The following is a 27,330-nucleotide window of genomic DNA, read 5'->3' as shown; positions in this document are numbered from 1 at the left end:
GTATTTTAGCGTACTACATGTATTAAATTTCTTGACAAATATATGTGAACAAAAGTAAAGATGAGCATACCTGTATTTGACACTGATTGATTGTTTCTTTAATTTTTCTTCTGGTTAATCTTGATCACAGTACCAGCTTAAAGACCATAACATAAAAAATAGTAGTCGGTTTTGTAGTCAAATAATTTATAAAATTTTTTTTACAAAGGACAAATAAAAGGCAATTTAGAAAACCAGCTGTCCATTCCATTTTCAATATAAAATCATATTTACATGTGCAATACTTAAATACTTCAGTATATATACTTGAATCAAGATATCAATAAAGAAATATCTTTAGTGTATACACTGAAATATTTTTGTGGTAATGTTCAGCCTCCCATAGAGGATATATTTACAATATATAAAACAAAAAGGAATAGTATACATATTCCAAGTATCACTTCCTATCAACTATACTTGTGACGTAAATAAACACCAAACATGTCGAGTACATCTATAATCCGAAGAGTAAAGAGTACCCCCAAGGGAACAAAGAAACTTGTAACAATGAAACTAACAGCATCAAATATGAAATGAGGGGCAAATATCTTCCACACCATTAAGTGTCGTCGTAGTATGAAGGCTGAAGCTGCTGAAAACAGCACCTGAAAAATAAATTTCCCTTGTAATGAAAATGAGAAAAAAATAAAATTAAAACAAATTTGACATTGCTCTGAATTCAAAATGTTTATGTGAAATCGTCATAATCTCAAAAGCATTTGACAGTGTCAGTGCATGATACATCCATAAACATAATCTGTAATGAACTCCTATCTCCTTAAGCTGAGAATTGATTGAAACCCTCATACCCACTGTTAAGTTTACAACCAACAAAATGGACACTATCCTGTATAACATGGCCAATGGCTGAAAATTATAATGCTTACAACATGAAATGGTGACAATCTAAGTCAGAAACCAACAAATTAGGTAGAGCCACCAAAACTAAATTTTAGCTACAGCTGACTGCTGCGATTTGGGGACTTGCCTATTCATGGATTTTTCTGTGGACAACTTACCTATCATGGATTTTTCTGTGCACTGTATATACCCATGATTTGCTGTATTTTTCACTGAAATGTTCACAAATTACTATATTCATAATTTTTATGACTAAATGCACTTTATTTTTTTTAAGCCAGTTGTGTGCATTTTTAGAGGAGTTTTAAGTATTTGCAGATTTTATCTATTCAGGAGGGTTACCCAATTCCCCCAGGACCCCATGCAAATAGGGGAGCCTAACTATAACATGTTTCACATTCATTCACATCACTCACACTGAACCCAAAATGCAGTTGCAATTTCCCCAGCCAAGCACATTCTTGTCTTGAAGGCAAAGGTGGGAGAGCTTTGAATAACAGGCCACACGCACACCCATAAACCATCCATTTAATACGAAAAACCCAGCTCATTCTGTTAAAATTGTACCTGGTAAAAAAACAAGATTGAGAGGAGGGCACTTCAATATGACTGGCGGGTTTGTGACAAACATGTTTTGCATATAGCAAACCTATCAGTTAATACTGAACCAAAAAGTACTACTATTTGGCCCAAGTCATACATGGTAGTGCTGAACCAGTTTCCTTCTCATTCTGTCATCTGCAAATTAACAACCATGTGCTGCACCAATGAGAAGACAGCACGGGGAGGTTTAAAAATAATAAAAGGCATCCATCACCTAAATTAATTACAGCATATCTTGAGCCACTTCACTGTGAGGAATCCTCATTCAGAGGAGAAAGGTGACATAACCCAACCCAACAGTTGCTCAGAGGATCAAAGAGTTGGCTGTCCTGTGTGGGGAATTTTTTTTACAGCAATCCACGGTAAGACCTATATGCCGACTTGTGTCATTCCCCAGAAAATTGAAGATGTCTAAAAGATTTACAAACCTTGTGAAAGGAGAGGAAGAGGAGGATGTGAGAGCAGCAGTATTCTGGTGGGAGAGGCCACTGGTGAAGCAGGGCAGAGGCTTCTGCAACCAAACTGTAAGGGGAGAGTGGAACTCTTGACTATACCCAAGTACTCCAGGAAGGCCATGGTAGATGGATCCCTGGTTAAATTTATAAGTTAGAACACCTTCACTACAAATTGGTATTCACGGGATGCCTCAGAGTAGTCAAACAAAACTGTGTGTGCCCACTAACAACCCAAGCAGTTGAACTGGTTTCACAATGTTTTGCTGGTCCAAAATGTACCTGGCCCTCACTTGACAGCCTGGAGAACCAGCCACTCCTGCATCTTCAAAGCTTAACTAGCACAGTATCCAGGAGATGGTCCCCCAGTTTGTTGAAGCAAGCAACTACGTTCATGTTGTCACTCGACCCACCAAGCATCCCTGCAGGCTGTTCTAGAAAGCCTGCAACACCAGCCAGACTGTATGCATTTCCATTACACTGATGTGCACATGTATATAGTAGTCCTGTACTACTCTTGGGTGTACCCCAAAATCTCGATGCATCCAAGAACAGAAGTACCTCTGGAGGAGGAGAGTCCAATAGTTTCCAGCTATTAAGCAAGATCTTCCCTCACCTCCCAACTCCAAAGATGAAGGCCTAGTTTGCTTCAGCTGCCACTGAAGGGACCAAAGATGGTTCTGCCCGTGAAGAGTGAGCTTCTCAAACAAAAAGTTGGCCCAGCACTACTCGCCACCAATTAATGGATTGTTCTTGCAACAATAAGAACAGCCCCATTACCTCCCTGAAGTTTCCCAGAAGTAATTTCCAAGAAGGCTTTCACAAATGTCTCCAGAAGCATGCCCATCATATAAGTATTTCTTCTAATGCATGGGTATGAGACTGGACTTCTTTGCCATTCCATCACAAACTCCTTATTTTGTACAAAGAATTTTTAACGGTTTTCCAGGTGCGAGCAACCACAACTGACCATAAAATTATGCCTGTCTTGCTCTGATATTAGGAGGTACCGTAACATTCGCATAAGTCCATGTCTTGTCAGAAATTTGTGACATTAAATTAGAAAGCATCTAGCCTGCGCCATCCTAGAGTTCCTGCCGGACTATGTCTGAAAAATCACGGAGTGGCTAGTCCTTCAGCATGCCTCCTACCCCCAGAGCTAGGAAATTCCTAGGCAATGTAGGATCAGCGATAGGAGACCAATGGCCGTCATGTCTACAAACTACAACAGCAGCTAATAATGATACCTGTCACAGACTGTCGACCAGAAACGACGCTAGACCTTGTGAGAGATGACCAAAGTTGCCACGGTACTTGACGCATCAACCATGTCCCTAAACGAATTCCTGGGAACAGGAGACACAGTTTATCTGGCCCAAACATCGTCAGAAACCACCTACAGCAGCAGCTGCCCCACAATCACAGCATCAAAGCAACACAGAAGCAGACAGCAAGCCAGAGGGCCCTACTGATTATATATTGTATAATTGTTATTGGTATTTTATGCATTGTTGAAATATGGTGGGTGTCCTATATATGGACAGCATAAGGTTGATTCTAGAATGTGTCTGTTGATGTATTTAAGTTGTGTTGTGATGTCATAGGCTGTGACGTCATAGACAAGATGGCGGCGGCGTCAGGGAGATGTAAACAATAACATGGAGTAGTAGAAAGCACGTGCTGGTGGTGTGTGGTTGGTAGGGGAGAGCTCTCTGTTTGGTAGGAGTTTTTGGGTCATAAGTCTTGTTGTGCTGATGTTCTAAGGTGATTTCTGGAGTTGGAGAAAGCGTACAGGTTGGTAGATTATTCATTTGTGTAAGTAAAAGGGGTTAGGCTAGGCTAAAATTCAAACTGGAAGCAGAGCGTGGTTGATCAAAGATGCCTGGATCCGACAGTGAACAAAGGGAGACTACTAGATGGAGAAGGGAATGTCCTAGGTTTAGTGGGATACAAGAAGAATACAAAGAATGGAAAGGTCAAGCCGAAGATTGGCTATTGTTGTATGGAGAAGATACAAAATACCCAGCGATAGAAATGAGAATGAGCTTAAAAAAGAAAGCCCGAGAGCTAGTGGAAGCGTTAGATAGAGAGAAACTTACTGGTACAGTGGGTCCAAAGTTAATCCTAGAGAAACTAGATAAAGCCTATCTAAAAGATTCGGTAATTAATTACGGCAGAATAAAATGATACCTTCTAATAAGAAGAGAATCTAGTGAAAAGATGGCGGACTATTTAATTAGATACGAAAAGGCACCATCTGGGTGTGAAAGGGCAATGGGGAAAGGCACGCTTGAAGGGAAAGTCAAAGGTTATCATGTAATAGAGCAAGCAAATCTCACGGAAAATCAAAAACAAATGGTATTATCGGCTTGTGGTCAAGAAAAGCTAGAGTACGGAACAGTGTCGCAAACAATGAAAAGACTATTTGAGGGATTAGGGACTAAAGAGGAACGGGAATGGTGGGGTTCGTCAGAAGGCAATACCAGTTCTGGGAGAGGGAGGGAAAACCAGAGATATCGGGGAAGATGGAACAGGCCTACAAATTACGCATAAGGAATGACTGTCGTGTCTTAGGGTACTCATCCTTTTCTTGCATTGTTGGCAAAGACGATACGTTGTTGAACTTCCGCTCGTCGTTTTCTGTGATGTCGTGGCCGAGGATGCAGTAGTCGTTGTCGTTGTCATAGCCTGTGTTGTTTCTTCCTTTGCAGAATCCATGTCTAATGACAAGGTATCAAGAGCAATCCAACCGTAATCCAAAGGGATGCGTAATTTGTCACCAAAATCAATCAAATCAAAGGTGCAAATGAAGGCTGGGCAAGACCAAAAAGGAGTTCGCTGTGGATACATCTGTACTCCACCGCGAACGATAAGTGATTGACATGAGAGGGCAGGTGTGACCGGCCCGTGAGGCAGGGCTACCAGCTGTGGGCTGGTAACTAGGTAACGAGGGTGTTTGCCAGGAGATTGGCAACACTGATCGTTTATTTTAACCAAAGATTTGGAAAATTTTTAATAAATGAGGGTTCGGGCTGGTAAGTGACCAGGGCTTATTCAGGTGTTCAGGGGGTGTATTGCAATATCTATACTGGTCTGACAAACAAGACAGCTTTCTAATTAGCCAAAAAAAAACAGACAGCAACACTGTTTCCTCAATCCCATAGTACCCTAACCCTGACAATTAATGCATGTAACAGCGATGGGTGCAGTACTCGAGCAGGATACAGATGAAAGTCATCGGCCGTTAGCATTCTTTAGCAAATAGCTATCTCCAGCGGAATAGAAACATGCCACATTTGACAGTTTCTGGCAGTCCGCTGCGCTATTCTGCATTTCAGACGCTTGAGGGAAGGCAGTTTGTGATGTAAACGAACCATCAACCCTTGGTCCACGCCTTCACCAAAAGCAAAACTGTTGGTCAGCACGACAGCTACGTCACCTGTCTGCAATATCTGAGTTCTCCTGCACCATCAGGTACCTGAAGGGCTCTTCCAACGTCAGACGCCTTTCCTAGAAATACCATCAATGCTGTCCAGATTGAGATATCACATCCCAAGATCACAGCAGCCCTAAAGAATGATGTGGATCTGCATTGACTTTAGTAGGAAACTCCCGATCTCAGAGTGGGGATTTTGCCATAGACGATGGCGAGATAATCATCAGCAGCAAAACTGGTATATACTGGTGCTGGATGCCCTCACCCCTACTTACTGTCAGTCTTAAGAAGGAAGATTCTCAGTCTCTCCTATGACCTGCCACCTGTCCAACCATGCCACCACCCGTACCCTGTCAGAACAATACATCTGGTGGGTGGTGGGCCATGAAGTCGGACATAAATAAATCAGCTGGAGAATGTCTCCATTGCCGAAATCCAAGGTCATCAGGCATACAGTCAGGGATAGGACAATTCAATACAATGGAGCAATGCCTTGCCCATGTTCACATCGACATTGTGGGATCCCTACCAATATTGGGGTAAAGATACCTCTTCGCAATCATTGACCAGATGGCCTGATGCAATACCTGTCAAACAGCAGGCAGCAGAAAGTTTGCACAGGTGTTAATAAACTGGGTCACCAGTGATTGGGGATAACTTCATGTCTACCCTATGGAACTCCTTTGCTACCAGCCTTGGGACAAAAATAAAACACAGCAGCATACAACCCAGAAGTAAATGGTATGAGCAATTCTACCACTCCCTAAAAGCAGCACTCACTGCCAAATGTGGAGTTGCCATGGATTTTATAATTACAACTGAGAACAGCCCCTCACACACAGCATTTCCAGAAAAGCATACATCTTCAGAGAACTGGGCTGAACAAAATAGGAAGTGATTTTAATGTATTTGCAGGAACTGAACTAGAATATCTCATTTTTGAAACCAAAATCATCTGTAAATGTTAAACACTTCAAGGTTTTGAACTGTATGTGGAGAAATTTCCTGTTTTGTACAAAAACAAGTTAACTGTTTTCCAGGTGTGAGAAAATGCACGACTAAAATTATGCCTGTCTTGCTCTGATATTAAATGGTATCCTTCCATTTGCAGAAATCCATGTCTTGTCAGAAACTTCTGACATTAATTTAGACTAATTTAAAGTGCCCAGACGCTGCCTCTTATTCACCTCTTCTCCACAATTAGTCAGACTTGAAAGAGCCATTTGCACCAAAAATAGGTGACTATATAAATGTCATTACCCATACTTTCTTACTTGTGAATACAAGAAAATAATAATTACAAACAAAGAACTTCTTTCTCACCTTGATAGCATGTAATATAATGTACAATACTGAAGTAAACAACAAGGAACTTGCAGCTATTTTTCTATCCTCAACAAAAAGGAACTCTCCCTGCCGTGTGTCCTCCCCTTCCAACCTGAAACCAATAAAAATACAGTAGTATAAGGTTGTGGGTAGGCATATATAAAAAGTGAAACATACATAAAGTATACTTTGCTAACAGTGATTGGAAACCCACATATTTACCAAAACTATCAACTACATACTTTGCAGCAGGAATGAGAATATTAAAGCATATTTACAGAAGATAAAAAAACAAGATTCTTTCTCAAATGCAATTTATTATTCAAGACTAGATATGTGAGGAGTAGCTATGGACATGAAATCCAGTATTATAATAACACAAATTATATTATATATAATATATTAATTATAAAGACTATTATAAGATATATCTATATATATATATATATATAAATATATATATATATATATATATATATATATATACACTATAAATATACACACAAATGCTCATCATGCCTTACGAACCATTGTTCAAGTATATGTATTTTAGATCTGGCCATCAACATCTTTTGGCACTGAATAATCCTCATGGGTTCCGGTGCTTGGTCCTCACGACCTAATTTCATAATCAATCAATCAACACCTTTCACCTTGCTGGCTCGGCCAACTCTTAAAGTGTGTCAACGAGCTCATGCACTTTCAGGAGGAGTCTTGTATTTAAACCACTGGTCCTTTGTTAGTCACTCATTTGCTACAGAGTATGTAGCCAAGAGGGGAAGGTTCTCTTTTTGGTCACTTTGCTAATCTTGCCTAAAACACTTGTTGGTTATGACAAGCAACTTCTCATGCTTATTTTGTTGCATCCTGAGAGGACCTCACTACACTCAAGATTAGGGTTCATATTGTTTGCGCTCATTCATTCTCTCCTTGGCTTTAATTTGGAACACTGCCATCCTTACAGCAGTCATCTGGCAATATAAGAAAACCTCAGACAAAGTTTTTTTTTGCGATGCCACTCATAACTCTTGATTCACATCTGTTGAGACCCATTATTGTGGCAAGCTATAATGTGGGGAGGACCTGGATCACTTTGTCTTGTTTTTATTCATGATTCATCCCTCATTTATCTACACATTGGAGGCATAAATTTCCTGGTATACCAATTCTTATGCTTAGTAAGCATTCTCCCTCCATTTATCTTCCACTGCAGCCTCATTACTTAAGGAAACAACCCATTAACTGGAGAATTCTAACATCACAAAATACCAAATTTGTAACTAATTTGTATTTTTCATAAATAACAAACCTGAGGTCTTAACATTAGGATTTACTAGCGCCAAGCTGGAAACCGGTAGAATTAAAATTACACTTGTGAGATCCAGGGACTAATGGCATCTATACCAGGTCACGGGGCATGTATACCCAGAATGCCCACGGCTACCTGTGACCCACAAGTTATATTTCTAACCCAGTTTAGACTGCTAGAGGGGTGGTTCGAGGTGGGCCTTTACCTGTTAAGACCTCAGGTTTGTTAGTTATGAAAAATACAAATTAGTTACAAATTTGGTATTTGTTCATATACGAAACAAACCTTCGGTCTTAACATTAGGATAGACTTACTATTGGAGGGAGGTAAGTCTCTACAACTGACTGGGAGTTTGCCACCTTATCCATTTCCGAATATATAGGGAAATTCTAAGAGAATGGACAATGAACCTAGGACCAAAGATATAAGCGGATCTATTGGTTTTCCCCCACTGGGTGTAGATACCATTCTACTGTTTACTCTTGTCCCTTGCAACTGGATCCACCTTCACCCCTCTTTTCCCTATTATCCAGAGGGGTGTGTTGCTACTGAAAAGTATATCATCACCTAAGATAGCTTCACAGTATGGCTGACCACCTCACCTGCATCTAGTCCGTTCCAGCACATGACGGTACTCTCCTTCATATTGCCCGTAGTTAAAGGAGTAGGAAGAAAGTAGTAAAGAAAAAAGACCAGTCATCCCATTCATTCTACTTTCATACCTTCATCTTAGACTAGACGCAAACTGACCCGCCAGGGGCACTGGATGAACTATATCACTTGTTGGGCCGCCACCACTGGACCCAAGGAAAAGGTGTCCAAGGATCTATGGGCAACATCTTTCAAATAAAATGAGGTGAAAGTTGTTTGGCGTTTCCACACACCAGCTTTCAGAATTCTATCCACAGACATGTTCTTCTTAAATGCCAGGGAAGCACTCATGCCCCTGATGTCATGAGCTCTAGCTCCCACCTGGCTATCTGACCCTCTGTCTTCTGCCGTGTAAGCATCTCTGATCGTCTCCCTTAGCCAAAACGATATTGTATTCCTGGACACTTCCTTCTTGTTCCGTCCTGTACTTACGAACAACCTCCGGCACCCCGGCCTGAGGTGCCTTGTTCTCTTTAAGTACTCCCTTAGTGCCCTGACGGGGCACAGGAGCATCTCAGCTTTGTCGTTGTCTACAAAGTCTGCCAAGGAAGGTATGGTAAAGGAGTCGAATCTGCCGTCTACTATTGTTGGATTTTGGGTCTTGGCCACGAATTCTGGGACAAACTCAAATACCATTGATCTCCAACCTCTCGAGTGCTTTATGAGATATGAGAGGCCATGTAGCTCCCCCACCCTTTTGGTTGAAGCCAGGGCCAATAAGAAGACTGTCTTCAGGGTCAGGCTCCTACCCGTGGACTGCCTTAGTGGTTCGTAGGGGGGTTTTGTCAGACTACTCAGTACCTTGGTCAGATCCCAATCTGGGGCTTTTAGCTCCTTTGGTGGGCATGACTGTTCAAAGCTCCTCATCAGCATGGCCAACTCCCATGAAGACGATATGTCCACTCCTTTCATTCGTAAGACTGAGGCTAGAGCCGCCCTGTACCCCTTCACTGCAGATACAGACATATGTTTTTCTGTTCTGAGATATATCAGAAAGTCTGCTAACTGCTGAATAGTGGTACCGAGTGGAGACAAGTTCCCTCTACGACACCAATCACAGTATGCTGACCACTTTCCTTGGTATACTGTCGCAGATGATTTTCTGATATTACCTGCCATCTGAGTTGCTGCTTTCTGCAAAAACCCTCGCGCTCGGAGGAGATACTTGACAGTCTCCACCCGTGAAGCGATAGGGACTTCACCGACTGGTGGTACCTCTCCACGTGCGGCTGACACAGTAGGTTGCTCCATGGAGGTAACTCTCTTGGCACATCTACTAGGAGTTCCAGTAGGTCTGGAAACCACTCTGCTTTCGGCCATAACGGGGCTACCAGGGTCATCTTGAGGTTCTGAGACCGCATTACCCTGTTCAGAACCTGACGGATTAGACAAAATGGAGGAAATGCGTACACGTCCAGATTGTCCCAGGGGTGTTGTAGCGCATCTTCTGCTACTGCCTCTGCGTCTGGGACTACTGAACAATACACTTCCAACTTTTTGTTGTACCTGGTTGCGAATAGGTCTATGATCGGTCCTTCCCACAACATGAGCATCCTCTCCACTACCTGTTGGTGCAGGGACCACTCAGTTCCCAGAATCTGATCCCTGCGGCTCAACTTGTCGGCCACTATGTTTCTTTTTCCCGGAATATACCTGGCCTTGATGTCTACCAGGTTCTCTATAGCCCACTGGTGAAGTTGAACTGTCATCACATGTAACTGCCGAGAAACTAGGCCTCCTTGCTTGTTTATATAAGCTACTACTGTGGTGTTGTCTGACATCAATACCACTGAGTGTCCCTATACTCTCTCCCTGAATTCCTGTAGAGCCAGAAAAGCTGCTTTCAACTCCAGCACGTTTATATGGAGTTCTCTGTCCTTGCAACTCCATTTTGCTGACACCATCAACTCCTCCATATGGGCTCCCCAGCCTTCTAGTGACGCATCCGAGAACAGCAAGAGGTCTGGGGAGGATTGTTGAAGGGGGACACCCACTGTCAGATTGTCGTCGTTCACCCACCACAGCAAGTCTTTCCTCACTTCTGCCGACAAGGGAATTTGCTCGTATGGGTGATCTACTATTGGTGACCAAAACTCCTTCATCCTCCATTGTAGGGACCGAAGGTGTAGCCTTCCTTGTGGTACTAGCTTCTCCAGGGAGGTTAGGATTCCCAGCACCACCTGCCACTGTCTTGCTGGCTGTGTCTGTTTTCCCAGAAAGGCATTCACCACTTGTTTGCATTTCTCTATTCTTTGGTCTGTCGGGAATACTTTGGCTTGTGTTGTGTCTATCACCATTCCCAGATATTCCAAACGTTGACTTGGATCAACTGGCGACTTCTCCTGATTTACCACAATACCTAGGCTGTGACAAAGCTGCAGGAGGGCTGCCCTGTCCCTGAGTAATTTCTCCCTGGACTTTGCTATCACCAGCCAATCGTCCAGATATCTTATTAGCCTGATCCCCTGAGCATGCGCCCACGCCGACACGAGGGTGAACACTCTTGTAAAAACTTGAGGAGACGTTGTCAATCCGAAGCACAGGACCTTGAATTCGAAAGCTTTCCCTGCAAGACTGAAGCGGAGAAATTTCCTTGAAGACTGATGGACTGGTATCTGAAAGTATGCGTCCTTTAGATCGACTGTCAGCATAAAGTCTCCGATTCTGACTGCTTGTAGAACCGTTTTCGGAGTTTCCATCTTGAAACTGGTTTTCCTTATAAACAGATTCAGCGTTGACAGGTCTATTACTGTCCTCCACTCCCCGTTGGCTTTGGGTACCAGGAAAATCCTGCTGTAGAAGCCTTTTGCCGGACTGCATACTTGTTGCACAGCTCCTTTTTCCATCATCTTCTTCACTTCGTCCTGAAAAATAGTGGCCTTCTGAGATTTGTGGGCATAAGTGACATCCACCACCCACTGCTCTGCCCCTAGTTCCTGCCACACCTTCCAGTGATTTGCCAGGCAACCCCCCACTGGTGTGGCCGAGTGATGGGAGGCGCCCATCCTATCTTCTTGAGCCTCTCCCTCTTCCCCTATTGCCCCTTCCTCTGTTGTTTCTATTGTGAAAGGGCCGATGAGTTAGCCTCTTTGGGGAAGAGGGTCTTGTGACTCTATTAGGGATGCTATGTCTCACTGTCTTCTTTCGAGACATCTGCTGTTGTCTTCCCTCCAAAGGAGTAGTTTGACTGTTAGACGTTTTCCTAACTGCCTGTTGCACCAACCTATCGTTAGTGTCCATCCTTCTTCTATCTATCGCCTCTTCCAGTATGACCTCTGGCAACAGCAGTTGTGATTCCAAGATATCCCCATTCCTCATTGCTAACAGGGAATCCAAATCCACATTGCGGCTTAGTCTAGCCAACGCTGCATCTCTCCTCATTAGCAGGATATTTGCCCAAACATTGGCACTTATGTTTGTCAGGTACGCAATCGCCTTGGAACCTCACTGTAGTAATCTAATGAACAATGGTTCATCCACTACTTTTCTTGTTGCTTCCGAGGATGCAATCTTCGCCACTGCTGTTGACCAAAGGTCTAACCAAGAAGCAGCCTGAAAGACAGAAGAAGCTGTTGCTTCTAACGTAGCAGCCTCTTGGTACGTCATCGAAGGGCACTCCATTTTAACCTGATCCAAGGTTAATCCAGGCCTTAACCTTACAACATTAGGGTTCATTTGTCTAGACAGCAAAGGGACCTTCGGTGTCGTATAATATTTCCTTTGCTTTATCATTGGAGGGGGAATAAATTTAAATGATCTATTAGATCTTATGGAATTATCCCTCCCTGCAATCTTTGCGTTTACGTGTTGCAAGACCGATTCCGCATGACTCGAACAAGGCAATTCATACGACACCTTGGTATCCCTCTTTAGTCCAATTGCCATGTCAATTCCAGGCGGAAGCATACTGGCCGGTGTTTCTGTCTTCTCCGAAAGGTTATTGAATTGACGAATCAAATCAATCACCTCTGCATACGAGGCCAGAAACTCTTGGTTTTCTCCTTCCTCCGGCTCTAGTGTACCATTCTCCGTCACAAGGGATGTTGTCTCGCCCCTATCTTCTGACAGACGGCCCGGAATTCCACGGCCGCCTGCCCCTACGGCCGCGGTCTCTTTGATCTTTGCTGGCCGCTGTTGGCTCGATCCCGGAGAGTCAGCAGGGGAACGAGAACGTCTCACTCTTTCTCTGCTCACGGATCTAGAGCGAGAATCTCGTCTAGATCTCCAAGATGAAGGCTCCCTTAAGACAGATATAAGTTCGTCTCTATTAGTATTGGCATCGTTTTCGAGCGTCGGCGAGCCCGGCCTCGACCTTCTATCCAGACGGACACTGCCTTCCACGAACGTATCCGCCGAGGTTGCCAACTCTCTATTTTTCGTACTTTTAATAGGAGCCTTATCGTCCTTCGTACGTATTTTGAACGGCCTTACGGGCGAAACTGGGACCTGCATTCCATCCTATGCTGCACCTTTCGCCGCCAACGTCGATTTTACCAGAGGTATCGTAGTTTTTGCGATCCGAACTGGCAACTCCGCATCGGCCGCTAGCCCGCCGGCCGTCACCTCTCTCGCTTGTTCGGATTCTTGCGAACAGCTTCGTCTGCTAACCTTGTGCTTAATAGCCACCGACTTCCCGACCTTCCTGCTGACTTGGAAATGACAGTCTTGGTCCGAAGATGAGGAAGAATTGATTCTTCTCCTCTTAGCCCGAGGATCTGCCAGGAACTCCCGAATCGTGACGTTATCGGACTTAGCAATGACGGCGAACTAGAGGAAGAAGACGAAGCAGGCGAATCACACTTTTTCTTTTTGTCTCTCTTATTCATTCTCTTCTCTATATCCTGTAATTTCTGCATTACAGTTTGCATTGACGGGTCAGAAGGTGTATTAGCGTCTGGGTGCAGCGAAATAGGCCGAGAATCGGTCTGTGACGTCATCACGCCTGCCATATCGGAGTGTGACGTATGTTGTGACGTCATCCAGGTTTCTGCTGGCAACCGCACGTTTGCTGCCAAACTACCTCCCACGTTCTGCCGCGGCATTAATTCCCATAAATTGCAAGCCCGGGGGATGAGGAACATTCAGCGCTGCCGGACCCTGCTGGAACCGTGACGTCATATAATGCGCAAGCACACCATCCAAGGTTGGTACGCCTGGTAGGCCTAGCGCTGACCACGTACCATCTAACCTATGCGCTTGAGGAGCAGGAGCCTGGAACAAAGATGGCGGATCTCCCCCTCTACTTGCTGGGAACAAAGGAGAGTGCATATTATTCATAAGATTACCCAAGGCCCCTCCTGACGTTTCCGATACTGAACCGCTAGGAGAAACCGAAGGGGTATGAGACAAATCAAAAGCAGGTGGAGAAACACATGGAGCAGCCTGGTTTATTGCCGATACAAAAGAAGCCGGTAAGGTTTGGTCATCCAAAGATGGCGTCACCACCTTCCTTTTGTATTGGCTTTTCCCATAGAACTTCTTCCACTGTTCCACCGACCAACCGCGACAAACAGAACATGGATTAGTAACCGTACATACGTTTTCCCTGCACCTACTACACGTTGGATGAGGATCCGTCGACACCAAAGTTAGGAACCTAGAACATGGAAAGCCACTGACTCCTTGGCATTTCCTTTGTCTCCTCTTCGAAACGGTAGACGATCCCGATGTTGAGGCAAAATTCTCCATCATACCACGTATACTCTTACCACAAACTGATCACACTCGGAGAAAGAAAAGGTAATAGGAATGAAAAATAAAAAATGAAATGGATAAAGAACGGGCAAACTGAAAAACTGGCTTTAAATCAGATAGACAGTAACACGTCTTATCTTAAAGGCGGTAGGAAAATAACTGGTGGGTCTCAGGTAGCCGTGGGCATTCTGGGTATACATGCCCCGTGACCTGGTATAGATGCCATTAGTCCCTGGATCTCACAAGTGTAATTTTAATTCTACCGGTTTTCAGCTTGGCGCTAGTAAATCCTAATGTTAAGACCGAAGGTTTGTTTCGTATATGAACAATTCATTACTTATCAAAGCTCCTCTTTTCTAGAAGATTTTGTACCATTTCTTGGGACTGGACTTAACATAACGTATGTTCTTTTCTCAACCTCTCCAGCTTTCTCTCCCCTACTTATAGAAATGAAAGCTATTTATGATTATTGGGTTTGTAATAGGAAGATAAGAATAAAACAAATTAATATACCAATAAGAAAAGTATGTTTTTACAATAAAACAAATTAATATGCCAAATCATTAATCATAACTTCTAGAACCCATCCCCCTTATCATATATTCTTCAGATGGAGATTGATACGCAAAAATAAGAGCAACAATTCATGGACTGGAGAGTCAGTGTGACTTGCGAAAGTTTTTTTTAAATAAAAATTTTGTACTACTGACAACTAATCTCAATGATGCCTATTAATTCTGTTACATACTGGTAGAACTTTCTGGAGTTTGGAACCTATTTTGGTATAAGTGCAATCCTCCTTTCAAATTCAAGTTAATCTTGGATAAAGATGGAATTAAAAGGGGTTGAAAACCTAGTACTGATTCATAAATTCAGAGATTTGCTCTAAGTATTATTTTTTTTTAACATTTGCACATGTCATATGCTTTGTCACAAGTTTACTGACTTTTTGACTATCAGATAGGATAAAGTTTATCATTATAAATTTGTTAATTAGACCATTTATCTATATTTCTATACAATCACAAGGTTGACTGAAGGGTTGTACTGTGTTGAAAATTAGGAAATGGTGGTATTTATCATTAACAAGCAGCATTTGTTTCCTCTCTCCTGCTTTACAATCCTTTCATCAAGTCCAAATCAACTGACTGATTTAATATTAACTGTGATCAGAAATGTCAGGGTCACTGATAGCAATTTTTTTTTTTACAGCATTAGTTAACAATGTAAAAAAATTTGAATTTAAAAAGATAAAAACGCTCTAAATCATAAAATAGACCGGCTATTTCATTATAATGACATTATATACATAAAGAATGCTTCAAGAACTATGTTCCAGAAAATAAATTTCTGTGATGAAACAATCTCCCAATCAAGAAAGTAGCTAGTACCTTGCAGTGTTCACCTATTGTATGTTATAATAGCTATCAAACTGAGAAGCAACATTACTTACCTGCTGTTCCTGAGCTTTGGGAAGACAACGCCAAATGACAGAGGGCACAGCACTATAAGTGGAAGTGAGAAAGCAAATATAATTTGTGCTGAAAATGTATTGAATCCAACAAGAATGGCTGGTATAACATTACTACTGCCCCACTGGCCCTCAAAACCAACAAATGCTGCTGACCAGTGCAATGATGGAAATGTGGCATGATGCCCTGTACTGTAGAAAAAGTGGAGGCTAAGCATAAACCAGGTACACACGGATGACCAAGATGGCTTCATTACATCTCCTGAAAGACAGAAATTTCTCAAGAAAACAATGATCTGTGATAAATAAAATAAAATCCTTTCAAAAGAATATTTTCAAGCTTCACAGATACAAACCCTTTTTTTTTTTTACTACAGCCTTTTAACACCAAAGTTTTGTGAACAAATCGGTTTCACATGACTAGTCAAAATGACAAATTCCTTACGTGTTTGAAAAATGAACTAACCCTCTCCCACTATGAAGAATCTAGCCTAACAAAAAGTTCTAGTCTGTATGTACCAATTAAAAGCTTAAAAAAATATTTAAAGTAAAGGTATGAAATTTATTACTGCACAGGAGACTTTATATCATCTTATTAGAAGAAACAAGCAGCAAAAAACCGGAAATGCAGCCTGGTATAACAGAGATCCCATTACGTAATCTATTAATAATTATTAATTTGTGATGTAGCCATAAGCTTTATATCTGAATTTTTCCACTTCTTGCAAATAGTACCCTGAATGACAGGTTTACTGTTCCTCCTTAATTTTATATTTATTTGTGTAATTCATGTGTAAACTTAAGAGAAAAATGCTTAACATTATAAATACATACGTACTGTATGCATGAGCAGAAGTGGAAAATTGTCACAAAAAATTTAGTTACAGTTTTCAGTGGCATATCTTGTCCTTACAAAAAATACTATATTTATAAAATAATTGGCAAATTATAATGGCCTGATGTAAACAGCTACATAAGATTTACGATCTAATGATGCCTATAACTTGCACAGGGATTATAATAAACATTCCCACCACCTGAATACATACTGGACTAAATTTGTAATTTTTATGAGTTATCTACAATTTTAACAAATTTTGGCGTAACAGTGGGGAATCTACAATTGTTAAAAAAAAGGCAGTGTGAATTAGAGTACCTAATTTGCCAGCTGATTCTATGTAGACTTTTGAAGTCAATAGTATTATTATAAAAAAAACATTACTCTTTTATTTTTGAGGATTACTGAAATTTCTTCTTTTTCATTCCTTCTGAAGTGGGGTTATAGCCTCAACAGCTATTTTTATTATAATTGGTTTTAAAACCACACTTGAAAGCTATTTTTGTCTTGTAAGATTTAGTGCAAAAATTTTTAGTCACTATGGTACACCTCAAGCTTAGTATCATCAGGCTGTGGGAAGTTGTTTTTTTTACATCCTGTAGACTGGAATCATATTAATGTAACAAAAATATGTAACATTAGTCTATTTTCCAGTCATGATGAAAAGTTACAACTTGAAAAGTATGAGCCCCTTTTTTTAATGTCTGAGAGAAAGCAAGCACCTACTTCTGTTCTCAATTTATTAAATAGAACTATATATTTCAATTACTGCTAGGAAGTTAGACATGTTTTCAATACAAATACTAATGACTATAATACACTTCATCAAAATTTATGAAATCACTGTTAATTACAATCAGCTTAGAGATTGCAATCAAGCATCTTTGTTGGTTCATTTCATGGACAATTGCTACAAACTCTCCTTCTGTATTTACATAATTATAACAACAGGGTGTGAAGTTATGCCATTCTTGCAGTCACAAAACCAGTCAAGTATGTTAATATTTTGGATAAAAGATGGCAGCTTCAATGAAGTTTCTTAATATCCATGTATGTGTGATGCTGAATTTCACCTATTGGTGATATGTCATTATAGTACTTGGTTGCACTTGAGGGAAACTAGCATAATTAGAATTTTAGGAATTTCCATATTATGAGAAGGAATTGTATTTGAACTTATATTTTTCTTTTCAGGTTTTTGTACATAGATAACAGCTATTGTGACTGTTAAAGACAGTTAGCGAAGGTAACCTCAAGGAAGGCCCTTGAACTAGCCAGCTCTGTTCTATTTCATACAGCTTCCACTACAACCCCTATTGAAACATACTAAAGTGGTACTTGTTCATTTATATCCTTCTTGTACAACACAAACTCACTCTTCTTGATAACATTTCCCAACCTTCCAGGCCTTATTTCCTAATTCTCTTTATCTACCTTCACTGAATTTTTTTTATTTTTTTTTTTATTTCTCATTCTGTCAAGAGAATTTTGGCAATCCTTGACTATTTACAAGCTGCCAAAGATTACGGGCCACTGTTTTAGAACTCATCACTGTTAATCAGAGCTTTGCCTTAATTTTTACATGTCCCATGTGCCCCAAATGACAGAATCCCCATCTGCATGGGGTTGGAATCAGCTGCAGGGTCATTGCTCACAACAGGTTGCGTAATCATCAGTTGTTCTTTTAAATTTGACTAATCTATTGCACCTGCCAAAGAAGCATAAGCATTTGTAAAATAGTATTAGGGTTTGATGATACTATCACAGCTGTAGTACTTGTATATTAATTAAAATAAATAAATTACCAAAACTCAGAAATTCAAATTTATCCTTACCTAAGGAATCTGCATTCATCCATGTTGAAGCAGCTTGCGCACTAAGACATGCTACTGTAGTTCCTACTAGGAGGAGGATACCTGGTGATACACCATCACCAGCCAATAGCACAATAACAATGAGCAACACAATTAGAGTACCAACCAATGGGGCAGACACAGCAGTTGCAAGGCCGTAAACAATGGGAATGCTTTGTCTCTTTGGATTGTCAGTGCTATACTTTGCTTTCAAGCTATGATACAGCTGAGGTATACAATTATATGGGTTCTCTGTCACTGGCCCTATATCATCCTTTCTGGGAGGAACTTCATAAATCAACAGAGGAACAAAGAAAAGGAGTGCCATGAGGAATACTGCAAAAAAATATGTTAACAACGGTGGTAATACAACATACATCCTTAAGGGAGATCCCTGCAATGATGGCACAGCTTGTAAAGCCCAATGACTTGCTACTAGTATACTACAAATCACAGGCACTTTCCTTACTAAGACTACACCTAATTTTGATCCATTCAAGTTACCACACATCATTAGCCATCGACGAGGTAACCATGTTAGTAGAATAAGTGAAAAAACACTGGTGAAGTAGCGCCAATTCCTCATAACCTGAGGAAGACCAGCTAAGGTTGTATGTACATGACCTGGTATACACCACGGTTGTTCCTCACGACACTTCCAAAACCATGAACTAATGCGTACACAAACTAATACTACCAGAAGAGATGAAATGCTCATAAGGCCCCAATAATTACTTGCCCACTTCACTAGTTTGCTTGGTAAACCATAAACAGATTTCTTTTTTTGTTGCTTCATAAAACTTGAGAAAACTTGCACTGTTACAACTGATACTAAGAGAAATGCTGTAACATAATTTTCTACAACAACATAACTATTAGAAAACGTTCCTAAACATACAGAGAGGGCAATAAATAATGGAATGATTTCCAAAAGATCAATTTTAGCAAATATATTCGAAAACCTACTCCTATGAAAATATAAAAATATTGCCAACACTAAAAAGGCAACTAATCCCAGAATGACGACACTAATATAAAATGAGAAAACAAACAAGGCATTTACAAAGAGAGTAATATAAAAAATACGATTAACAATACACATCTCGTCATCAGCCATTACTTCACTAGACAAAACAAGATAAGCCAAAGTAATTACAGCAACCATAAGAAGAAGACCGCTAGTCATTCCTGTCATACTGAACTTAGCCCAAACTTCCTCACACATCAACTTTGCCAAAGTAAGATACTCCACAAACACTTGCTTTTGCTTGTCTAGAGGCAATTCGTGGAGATCACGTGATATTTTTTCACTTAAAAATTCTAGCCTCTGCCACATGTCATCAGGAAACTCGCTGCCATGCTTCCTATATTCCTCTAAATAGTTTGCTACCTGATGCACATTTAATTCAAGGCTAAAAACCTGATGATGAGCAGCTTCCTCAAAAGTGTGATTCACAGTAATAAGAAGATCTTCTATAACCCTTCCCAAGTTTGAATAAGGTATTGGAACTCCTAAGGCCAGTGCTAGAGTAGGGATTAAGTCAACTTGTGCCACTGGGAACGGGACAGACTGATGTTGTAAGGGCAATGGAATGTTAAGAGAATGGCTGTATGCAAAAAGGGCAGCAGTAATTTCATCAACAGAATCTCCTCCATGATCACCAGTTCTGGTCATGCCATGGTCACCTAACACCAGTAGCAATGTATCATCTTCTATGTTCTTCATAACATTCCTGTAAATACATAAAATGAATGTATTAAAATTAAGAAAAATTGTAAAACTCTTCACAGGACATAAATTAAAACTTACATTATCTACAAAAAAATTATTTCAAAGAAACGGTGATTTACAATAAAACCATTACTGTCCTAAAGCCTTTTGCTTTGGTACAAAACAAAAAACCACTTATACATTGGTCTTCAAGGGTAATAAGTGACCCTATGGTAAGAAGCAACACTTTTCTCATTCTCACCCACAAACAAAAAACTTTTCAACAGAGCAGATGCACCTTCATCAATCACAAGGTCACCAGGGTTAAACTTGGCATATGGGAATTGTTGCTACCTACAATATATAAAACCTGTTTTAAAAAATGACAGTACTATGCAATCATATAAAGTGAAAACAGCTGCCTTATTGAAGTTGAAAATCTGCTTACAGTTGCTGGGAAAATAATTGAGGGTTATTGAAGTTGATAATCTGCTTATGTTTTCTGGGAAAGCAATTGAGGCTATGTAGGGTGTTGTGACTACCTGGGTCATTGACTGAATAGCACATAAAAAAAATCTGTACAGATCATAAATCTCAATATATATTTGAAAGAAAAATAAAAATACTAAAAGAAAATGCATAATATGCTAAGACTTAAATGTTACAATTTATTTTGCTGCAGAATGCAAGCTACTGCAAAACAAAACAAAAATTGATAACTAGAATTTCAGCTAAAAAGAACAAGTATTATATTCTGACTCATAATCATTAAACTTCCATCTGTTATAGAAACTCTGCCAAAAATTTAAATTTCCACCTAAGTCATATTTCCATTCCTCCCTGGAACTTGCTGCCAATCCCAACACAAACCCCAAAGAGAAATCAGTCTTGGATCTCCAAAACTAAAGCATATGATCAACATGTGTGTTACACTCAACCAGATTAGCTAATCACTGCAAACAATACCACAAACAAAACTGCTTCCTTTAATTCTACAAATGACAAAGAGCAACTTACCACTGCCTGAGCATACTGCTGTACTCTGGGAAACATGAAATTTTCATTATTAAAATGAAGTTTTATTGTATACTTACCGAACAATTATAGAGCCGTGATTTCCACGAGCGGCAGGATACTAAATTCAAATTTAGCGCGTCGGCGTCGCCAACACTGGTGGTGATGACGTCATCTCCCTCCACTCGCGGGAGAACCAGGTACAACTGCCCAGGTGAATCCAATTCTTTCTGCCCGTCCGTCCACCTAAGGGGAGGAGGGTGGGTATAATCATAATTGTTCGGTAAGTATACAATAAAACTTCATTTTAATAATGAAAATTTCATTTTTATTGTAGTGTCTTACCGAACAATTATAGAGCTGATTACACATTTATGGGAAGGTGGGATTCAGTGGACCACTAGTATTTTTAAATGGTTACATTTATTGCAATACCAGTAAACACTCAAGGTGTCTGTTGTACCTTACCTTGTAAGAGAGCTACAGCAGACTGTTACTGCCTCTGGTCGGTGCTCTTCTTACTATTGTAGAGGAATTGGAATTTGACCAAAGTTAGCCTCTACAGGAGTGGAATCCTTCCGTAGTTCAAGCGAGTCAAGGCTGACTGACGGAGGATAGTAACAACAAAGATTGCCCTTGCCCTGGGCTAAGACCAGAAATTCAATCATACAAAACATTTGTCACCAACACCAGATTTAAAAACATATATACCCAACCATTGTAAAATCTGACCTAACAGACTGGTGAGTATCCCAGGTACTCAGTACCCCCAGCTTCCCTTGAACTCGACAACCTATTCAAGGTGAAAAGTTAGCATAGAGGTGACGACCCCTGTGCCGTTTCTCCCAACACCATGCCAGAAACCGCCACCGGACCTAACGTTTTACAATTCTCGAAAACCGTTTCTATCTCTTTGAGATAATGACTCGCAAAAACCGAATTCGATCTCCAGAACGTGCTCTGAAGAATCGAAGCTAAAGATAAATTCTTTCTGAATGCTAAAGAAGTTGCCACTGCTCTAACCTCGTGAGCTTTAACTCTCAGAACGGAAAGATTGTCGTTCTCGGACTGCGAGTGAGCTTCCCTGATAAGCTCTCTAATAAAGAACGATATAGCATTCTTAGAAAGAGGACGAGAGGGATTTTGAACCGAGGTCCAGAGCTTAGAAGATTGTCCTCTAATACCCTTAGTGGCAAACAGATACTGCTTAATAGCCCTGACTGGACATAAGAGCCTTTCTTCCTCCTCATGTCCAACCAAATCAGATAAGTTCCTTACCACAAAACTCCTCGGCCAAGGATTAGAAGGATTCTCATTTTTGGCTAGAAAGGTCAAAGATACCGAAAATACAGCATTGCCTTGAGAGAAACCGACTCTTTTGTCTATAGCGTGCAATTCGCTGACACGCTTAGCAGAAGCTAGTGCAATAAGAAAAAGTGCCTTCTTAGTCAAGTTCCTGAGTGAAGCCGACTTCAAAGGCTCAAACGGTGGCCCCATGAGGAACTTCAGCACCACATCTAAGTTCCAAGTCACTGTATCTTGCGGGAGCTTAGTGGTTTCGAAAGACCTAATGAGGTCCGACAGATCTGAATTGGAGGAAATATCCAAACCTCGATGTCGAAAAACCGAAGAGAGCATGGCTCTATATCCTCTGATCGTCGAAGGAGCCAGTTTCTTAGAGTTCCTAAGAAATAGAAGAAAATCTGCTATTTCTGTTAAAGAGGTCGCAGAAGTAGAGACTTTAGCACTTCTACACCACTCTCTGAAGATTCTCCTCTTCCCTTGATAGAGTTTGTTAGAAGACTCTCTCCTACAACGAGCGATAGCTTCTGCAGCTCTTCTTGAAAATCCTTTCGCTCTGACAAGATTCCGGACAGTCTGAACCCTGTCAGAGCTAGAGCGGACAAGTTTTGGTGGAACCTCTTGAAGTGCGGTTGTTTGAGAAGCCACTTCTCTGGAGGAAGAAGTCTGGGGAAGTCTACTAACAACTGGAGGAGGTCCGGGAACCACTCTTTCCTGGGCCAAAAGGGAGCGATTAACGTTAGTGTTACATTGCTGTGCGACATGAACTTGTTCAGCACCTCTCTTATTAGACCGAACGGAGGGAATGCATAAGCTTCCAGACCCGACCAATCCAACAGCATTGCGTCCACCGACCAAGCTAGAGGATCTGGGACTGGAGAACAAAAGAGAGGAAGACGGTTGTTCCTTGATGTCGCGAACAGGTCTATTGACGGTCGTCCCCAAAGGCTCCAAAGTTTCTGACAAATCTTGTTGTCCAAAGTCCACTCCAGAGGTAACACTTGCTGTTGACGACTTAACTCGTCCGCCAGAACGTTCATCTTTCCCGGAACAAATCTCGGGACTAGCTGAACCTTCGCTTCGTTTGACCACAGGAGGAGATCCTTGGCTACTTCGTACAGAGAGAAAGACTGAGTCCCCCCCTGTTTCCGCACGTACGAGAGAGCCGTGGAGTTGTCGGAATGCACTGCCACTACTCGACCTTCTACTAAACTCCGAAACTGTCTGAGCCCCAAGAAAATTGCTAACAGTTCCTTTACATTTATGTGGAACTTCTTCTCCTTCTCCGACCAAGCTCCTGAAGTCCGTTGATTTCCCAGTAGGGCTACCCAACCTGTGTCCGATGCGTCGGAAAAGAACTGTAGGTTCGGGAGGATGGGTCGTAAATCTAACCCTTCTTCCAACCTTGCTCGAGAGAGCCACCACCTTAGGTCCTCTTTTATTTGATCTGTGACAGGAAAGGTAATCGAGTCTGGTTGTGTCTTCCTGCACCAAGAGGCTCTCAGGAAAAACTGCAGAGGTCTCATGTGCAGTCTTCCCAACGTCACAAATTTCTCCACTGACGTCAATTTGCCCAGGAGCCTCATCCACTGATTGGCAGAACTTACCTTTTTGTCCAAGAACTCCTGAACTGTCTCCAGACAGCCTTGAACCCTCTTCGGGGACAGAAAAGCCCGAAAAACTTGAGCATTCAGAATCATCCCCAAATAAAAGATGCTCTGAGATGGAACCAACTGGGACTTCTGTTTGTTGACCAGAATTCCTAACTTTCTGGCAAGATCCAGAGTTGTTCCAAGGTCCTTCATGCACCGACTCTCTGATTCCGACTGGAGAAGCCAATCGTCCAGATAGAGGGAGATTCTTACTCCTAATATGTGCAGCCAGCTTCCTATCGGGGATAGAACCCTGGTGAAAACTTGAGGAGCGGTCGCTAGTCCGAAGCAAAGCGCCCGAAACTGAAACACCTTGCCTTCGAACATGAACCTCAGGTACTTCCGAGATTCGCGATGTATCGGAATGTGAAAATAAGAGTCTTGCATGTCCAGAGAGACCATCCAATCCCCCTGTCTGATGGACTCCAGAACCGACCGAGTGGTCTCCATATGAAATTTTGTTTTCTGGACATGCAAGTTCAGGGCGCTCACATCCAAAACCAGCCTCCAGCCCCCTGATGACTTGGGAACTACAAAAAGGCGATTGTAAAAGCCTGGAGAAAATCCCCTTCTATCTGTTCTATCGCTTCTTTGAGAACAAGCGCTTCCACTTCTGCGGCTAGCGCCAGAAATTTGTCTGAGCCCGGAGAGTATGCCTGGAATGGAATTGGCACAGGTGAGAGCGAGGGAGGTGAAACGAGAGGAATACGATAGCCGAACTTGAGTACTTGCACTACCCAGGCTTCTGCTCCTCTGTTTTCCCATTCCTCCCAAAACATAGCCAGCCTGGCTCCCACTGGTGCATGAAGAACCGAGCTTTCATTTGGAAGGTTTGTTAACCTTGGCCGAGGCCTTAGACTGAGGTCGCAAATTCGACTTCGGCCGAAAGAAGCGCTTGGGTTTTCTCCCTCGAAAAGGCACTTGGGCCAGAGGAGAAACCGAAGGAACAGTCTCCACAGGAGCTTTAGGTCTCTTAGTAGACTGTGCCAGTAAATCCGAAGTAGATTTCTTATCTAGCGCAGACGAAATTGACAACACTACATCGTCTGGAAAGAGGTTATCTTTCACAAACGGAGCAAACAAGAGAGCAGACTTCTGTTGGGAAGTAACCCTTTTAGAAGCAAAGGAGCACCAAAGTTGCCTTTTCTTAAGGGTACCAAAGGCGATGAGCGAAGCTAACTAATCACATCCATCCCTAATGGATTTGTCCGCACAGGACAGAACACCAATCCAATCCTCCGCTAACTCCTGAGAAAGAGAAGGACAATCTTCGATCTTGGCCGCTAAAGCGCCAATAGTCCAATCAAGGAAGCTAAAGACTTCCAAAAGTTTAAATTGATTCTTTACAACGTGGTCCAACTCAGGCGCTGTAAAGAAAACTTTCGCTGCGGCGAAAGCAGATCTTCTAGAGGAGTCGATTAAACTGGAGAAGTCTCCCTGGGAGGAGGCAGAAACTCCCAGAGAAGGAGCTTCCCCAGTTACATAAAACCTATACCTCTTACGAAGCAACTTAGAGGGAGGGTAAGCAAAAAGAGCCTTCCCTAAGTCTCTTTTCATAGACATCCATTTTTCAGTCTCTTTCAACGAATGTCTAACCGCTTTAGATAGAACAAGTTTTGGGAGGAGAGGGTCTGAAGTTTTCCTCCTCATCAAAAAAGTCGAAGTTGGGGAGCGCGGAGCCGCTTTCTCAAAATAATCTGGATAAGATACCAGAAGAAATCTAAGGAGACGTGAATAACACGAGAGGTGATGAGAATCCTCCTCCTCTACTTCTTCTTCATTCTCCGATACCGCCGAAGAAGTAGACGGAACTACAACCGGATCTGAAGGTTTCGAACCACCCTTGGACTCATTCATCCAGTTGGTTAACATCTCTAACTGCTTGCGCAAAGGCGCCAGAGACGAATCAAAAACAGTTAACATAGGCTTGGAAGAGCCTAAATGTTCAGCAGGAGGCGGAAAAACTACTTGCGCCTCGCTCTGAGCCGCCGAAATTCGAGGCGAAACAGGCGCATCAGGCGTAACAGAGAAAAACGAAAAAGCGCCTAAAGAAACACCCTTAGAACTGCTAGCTACAGCGCTAAAACCACAATCTCTACTAGTAGATGGAGCCGAAAAAGGCACAGATTGAGGCGACGAACGAGCCGCTAACGGCCGCGGAGCAACCCTACTCTCAGGCTCCTTATACCGCTTGACTGGAGGAGGCGAAGAATCGGCGCCTGAACGCCTCTTTAAGGGACGCGAAACGGGCGAATCTCGCCAAGAGCGCCGCGCGACCGGAGACGAATCGCTTGAATCATTCGAAAGGCGTCTGACCGCAACACCTTTCCAACGCTTAACCGAGCCCTGTTGAGGCGCAACAGGCTCAACAAGAGAGGCGCCTGTCTGTGGGCAAATCCCGATCGACTCCCTTGGACTTCCGGTATGTCTTCTCCCCGGTGCGGGGGAGCTGGACAGTGACCTTTGTCTAGGAGACGTGTCAGGACAGACAGACGCACCCTCAACTACACTCTTACCTGAAGCCGCTTTCTCCAAAAACGTCTTAACTGAATTACCAAGTTGCAAAACCGTATTCGCTAGTACCGAAAATTTCTGATCTAACCTCGATTCCAGACTGGCAATGGTGTCGAAGAAACTACACGGGAAGCCGGAGAAGTGGGATTAGTAGGAGGAATAGGAGGTGTAGTTAAAGGAGACATAACAATTTGAGGAGAAACAGAAGGAACAGAAGCATCGCAAGACGAAGCAGAGCTAAGTCTACTTTCCCTAAGTGCTGCTTTTCTAATTCTGTCTTTAGCTAATTTCTCCGAGTATGAACTAAAAAACTTCCATTGAGAATCAGTCCAATCACTACACTCGTTACATGTTCGATCTGCTGAACAAACCTGTCCCCTACACTTAACACATTTAGTGTGAGAATCATATTCTAACTTGGATAATCTAGTTTTACATCCTGAGATGCAAAACCTAACTCCCGACGGACTAGAATCCGACATGGCAACGCCTAAATAATAAGCAAAATAACAACAACGCCAAAAAAGAGTACTTCACCAATTCCGAAGATCAAATCCACAAGAAAAAAGCGAAGCAGTCATCCAACCGCACCGACCATCGA

At 42.0% G+C, this 27,330-nt stretch overlaps 1 protein-coding gene across 4 annotated transcripts in view; it reads right to left on the bottom strand.

Moving 5' to 3' along the window:
• Positions 1–224: 224 nt before the first annotated feature.
• Positions 225–27,330, bottom strand: part of LOC135216017 (GPI ethanolamine phosphate transferase 3-like) — a 133,951-nt gene continuing 106,845 nt past the window's right edge. For 3 of the 4 annotated variants that reach the window (XM_064250954.1, XM_064250953.1, XM_064250955.1), the window contains 4 exons: positions 18,519–20,269; positions 15,828–16,107; positions 6,718–6,832; positions 225–647 (listed from right to left, as the gene is read on the bottom strand). In XM_064250954.1, coding sequence (XP_064107024.1) covers positions 450–647; positions 6,718–6,832; positions 15,828–16,107; positions 18,519–20,269 — 2,344 coding nt within the window. In that variant the 3' untranslated portion in view covers positions 225–449. The remainder of the gene's footprint in view (positions 648–6,717; positions 6,833–15,827; positions 16,108–18,518; positions 20,270–27,330) is intronic. The other variant, XR_010314785.1, reaches the window with a different exon arrangement.

This window comes from Macrobrachium nipponense, chromosome 6, assembly GCF_015104395.2.
Source record: "Macrobrachium nipponense isolate FS-2020 chromosome 6, ASM1510439v2, whole genome shotgun sequence".
Taxonomy (NCBI): domain Eukaryota; kingdom Metazoa; phylum Arthropoda; class Malacostraca; order Decapoda; family Palaemonidae; genus Macrobrachium; species Macrobrachium nipponense.
Note: the sequence above shows the minus strand (reverse complement) of the source record. Positions and strands in the feature narration are given on the sequence as shown.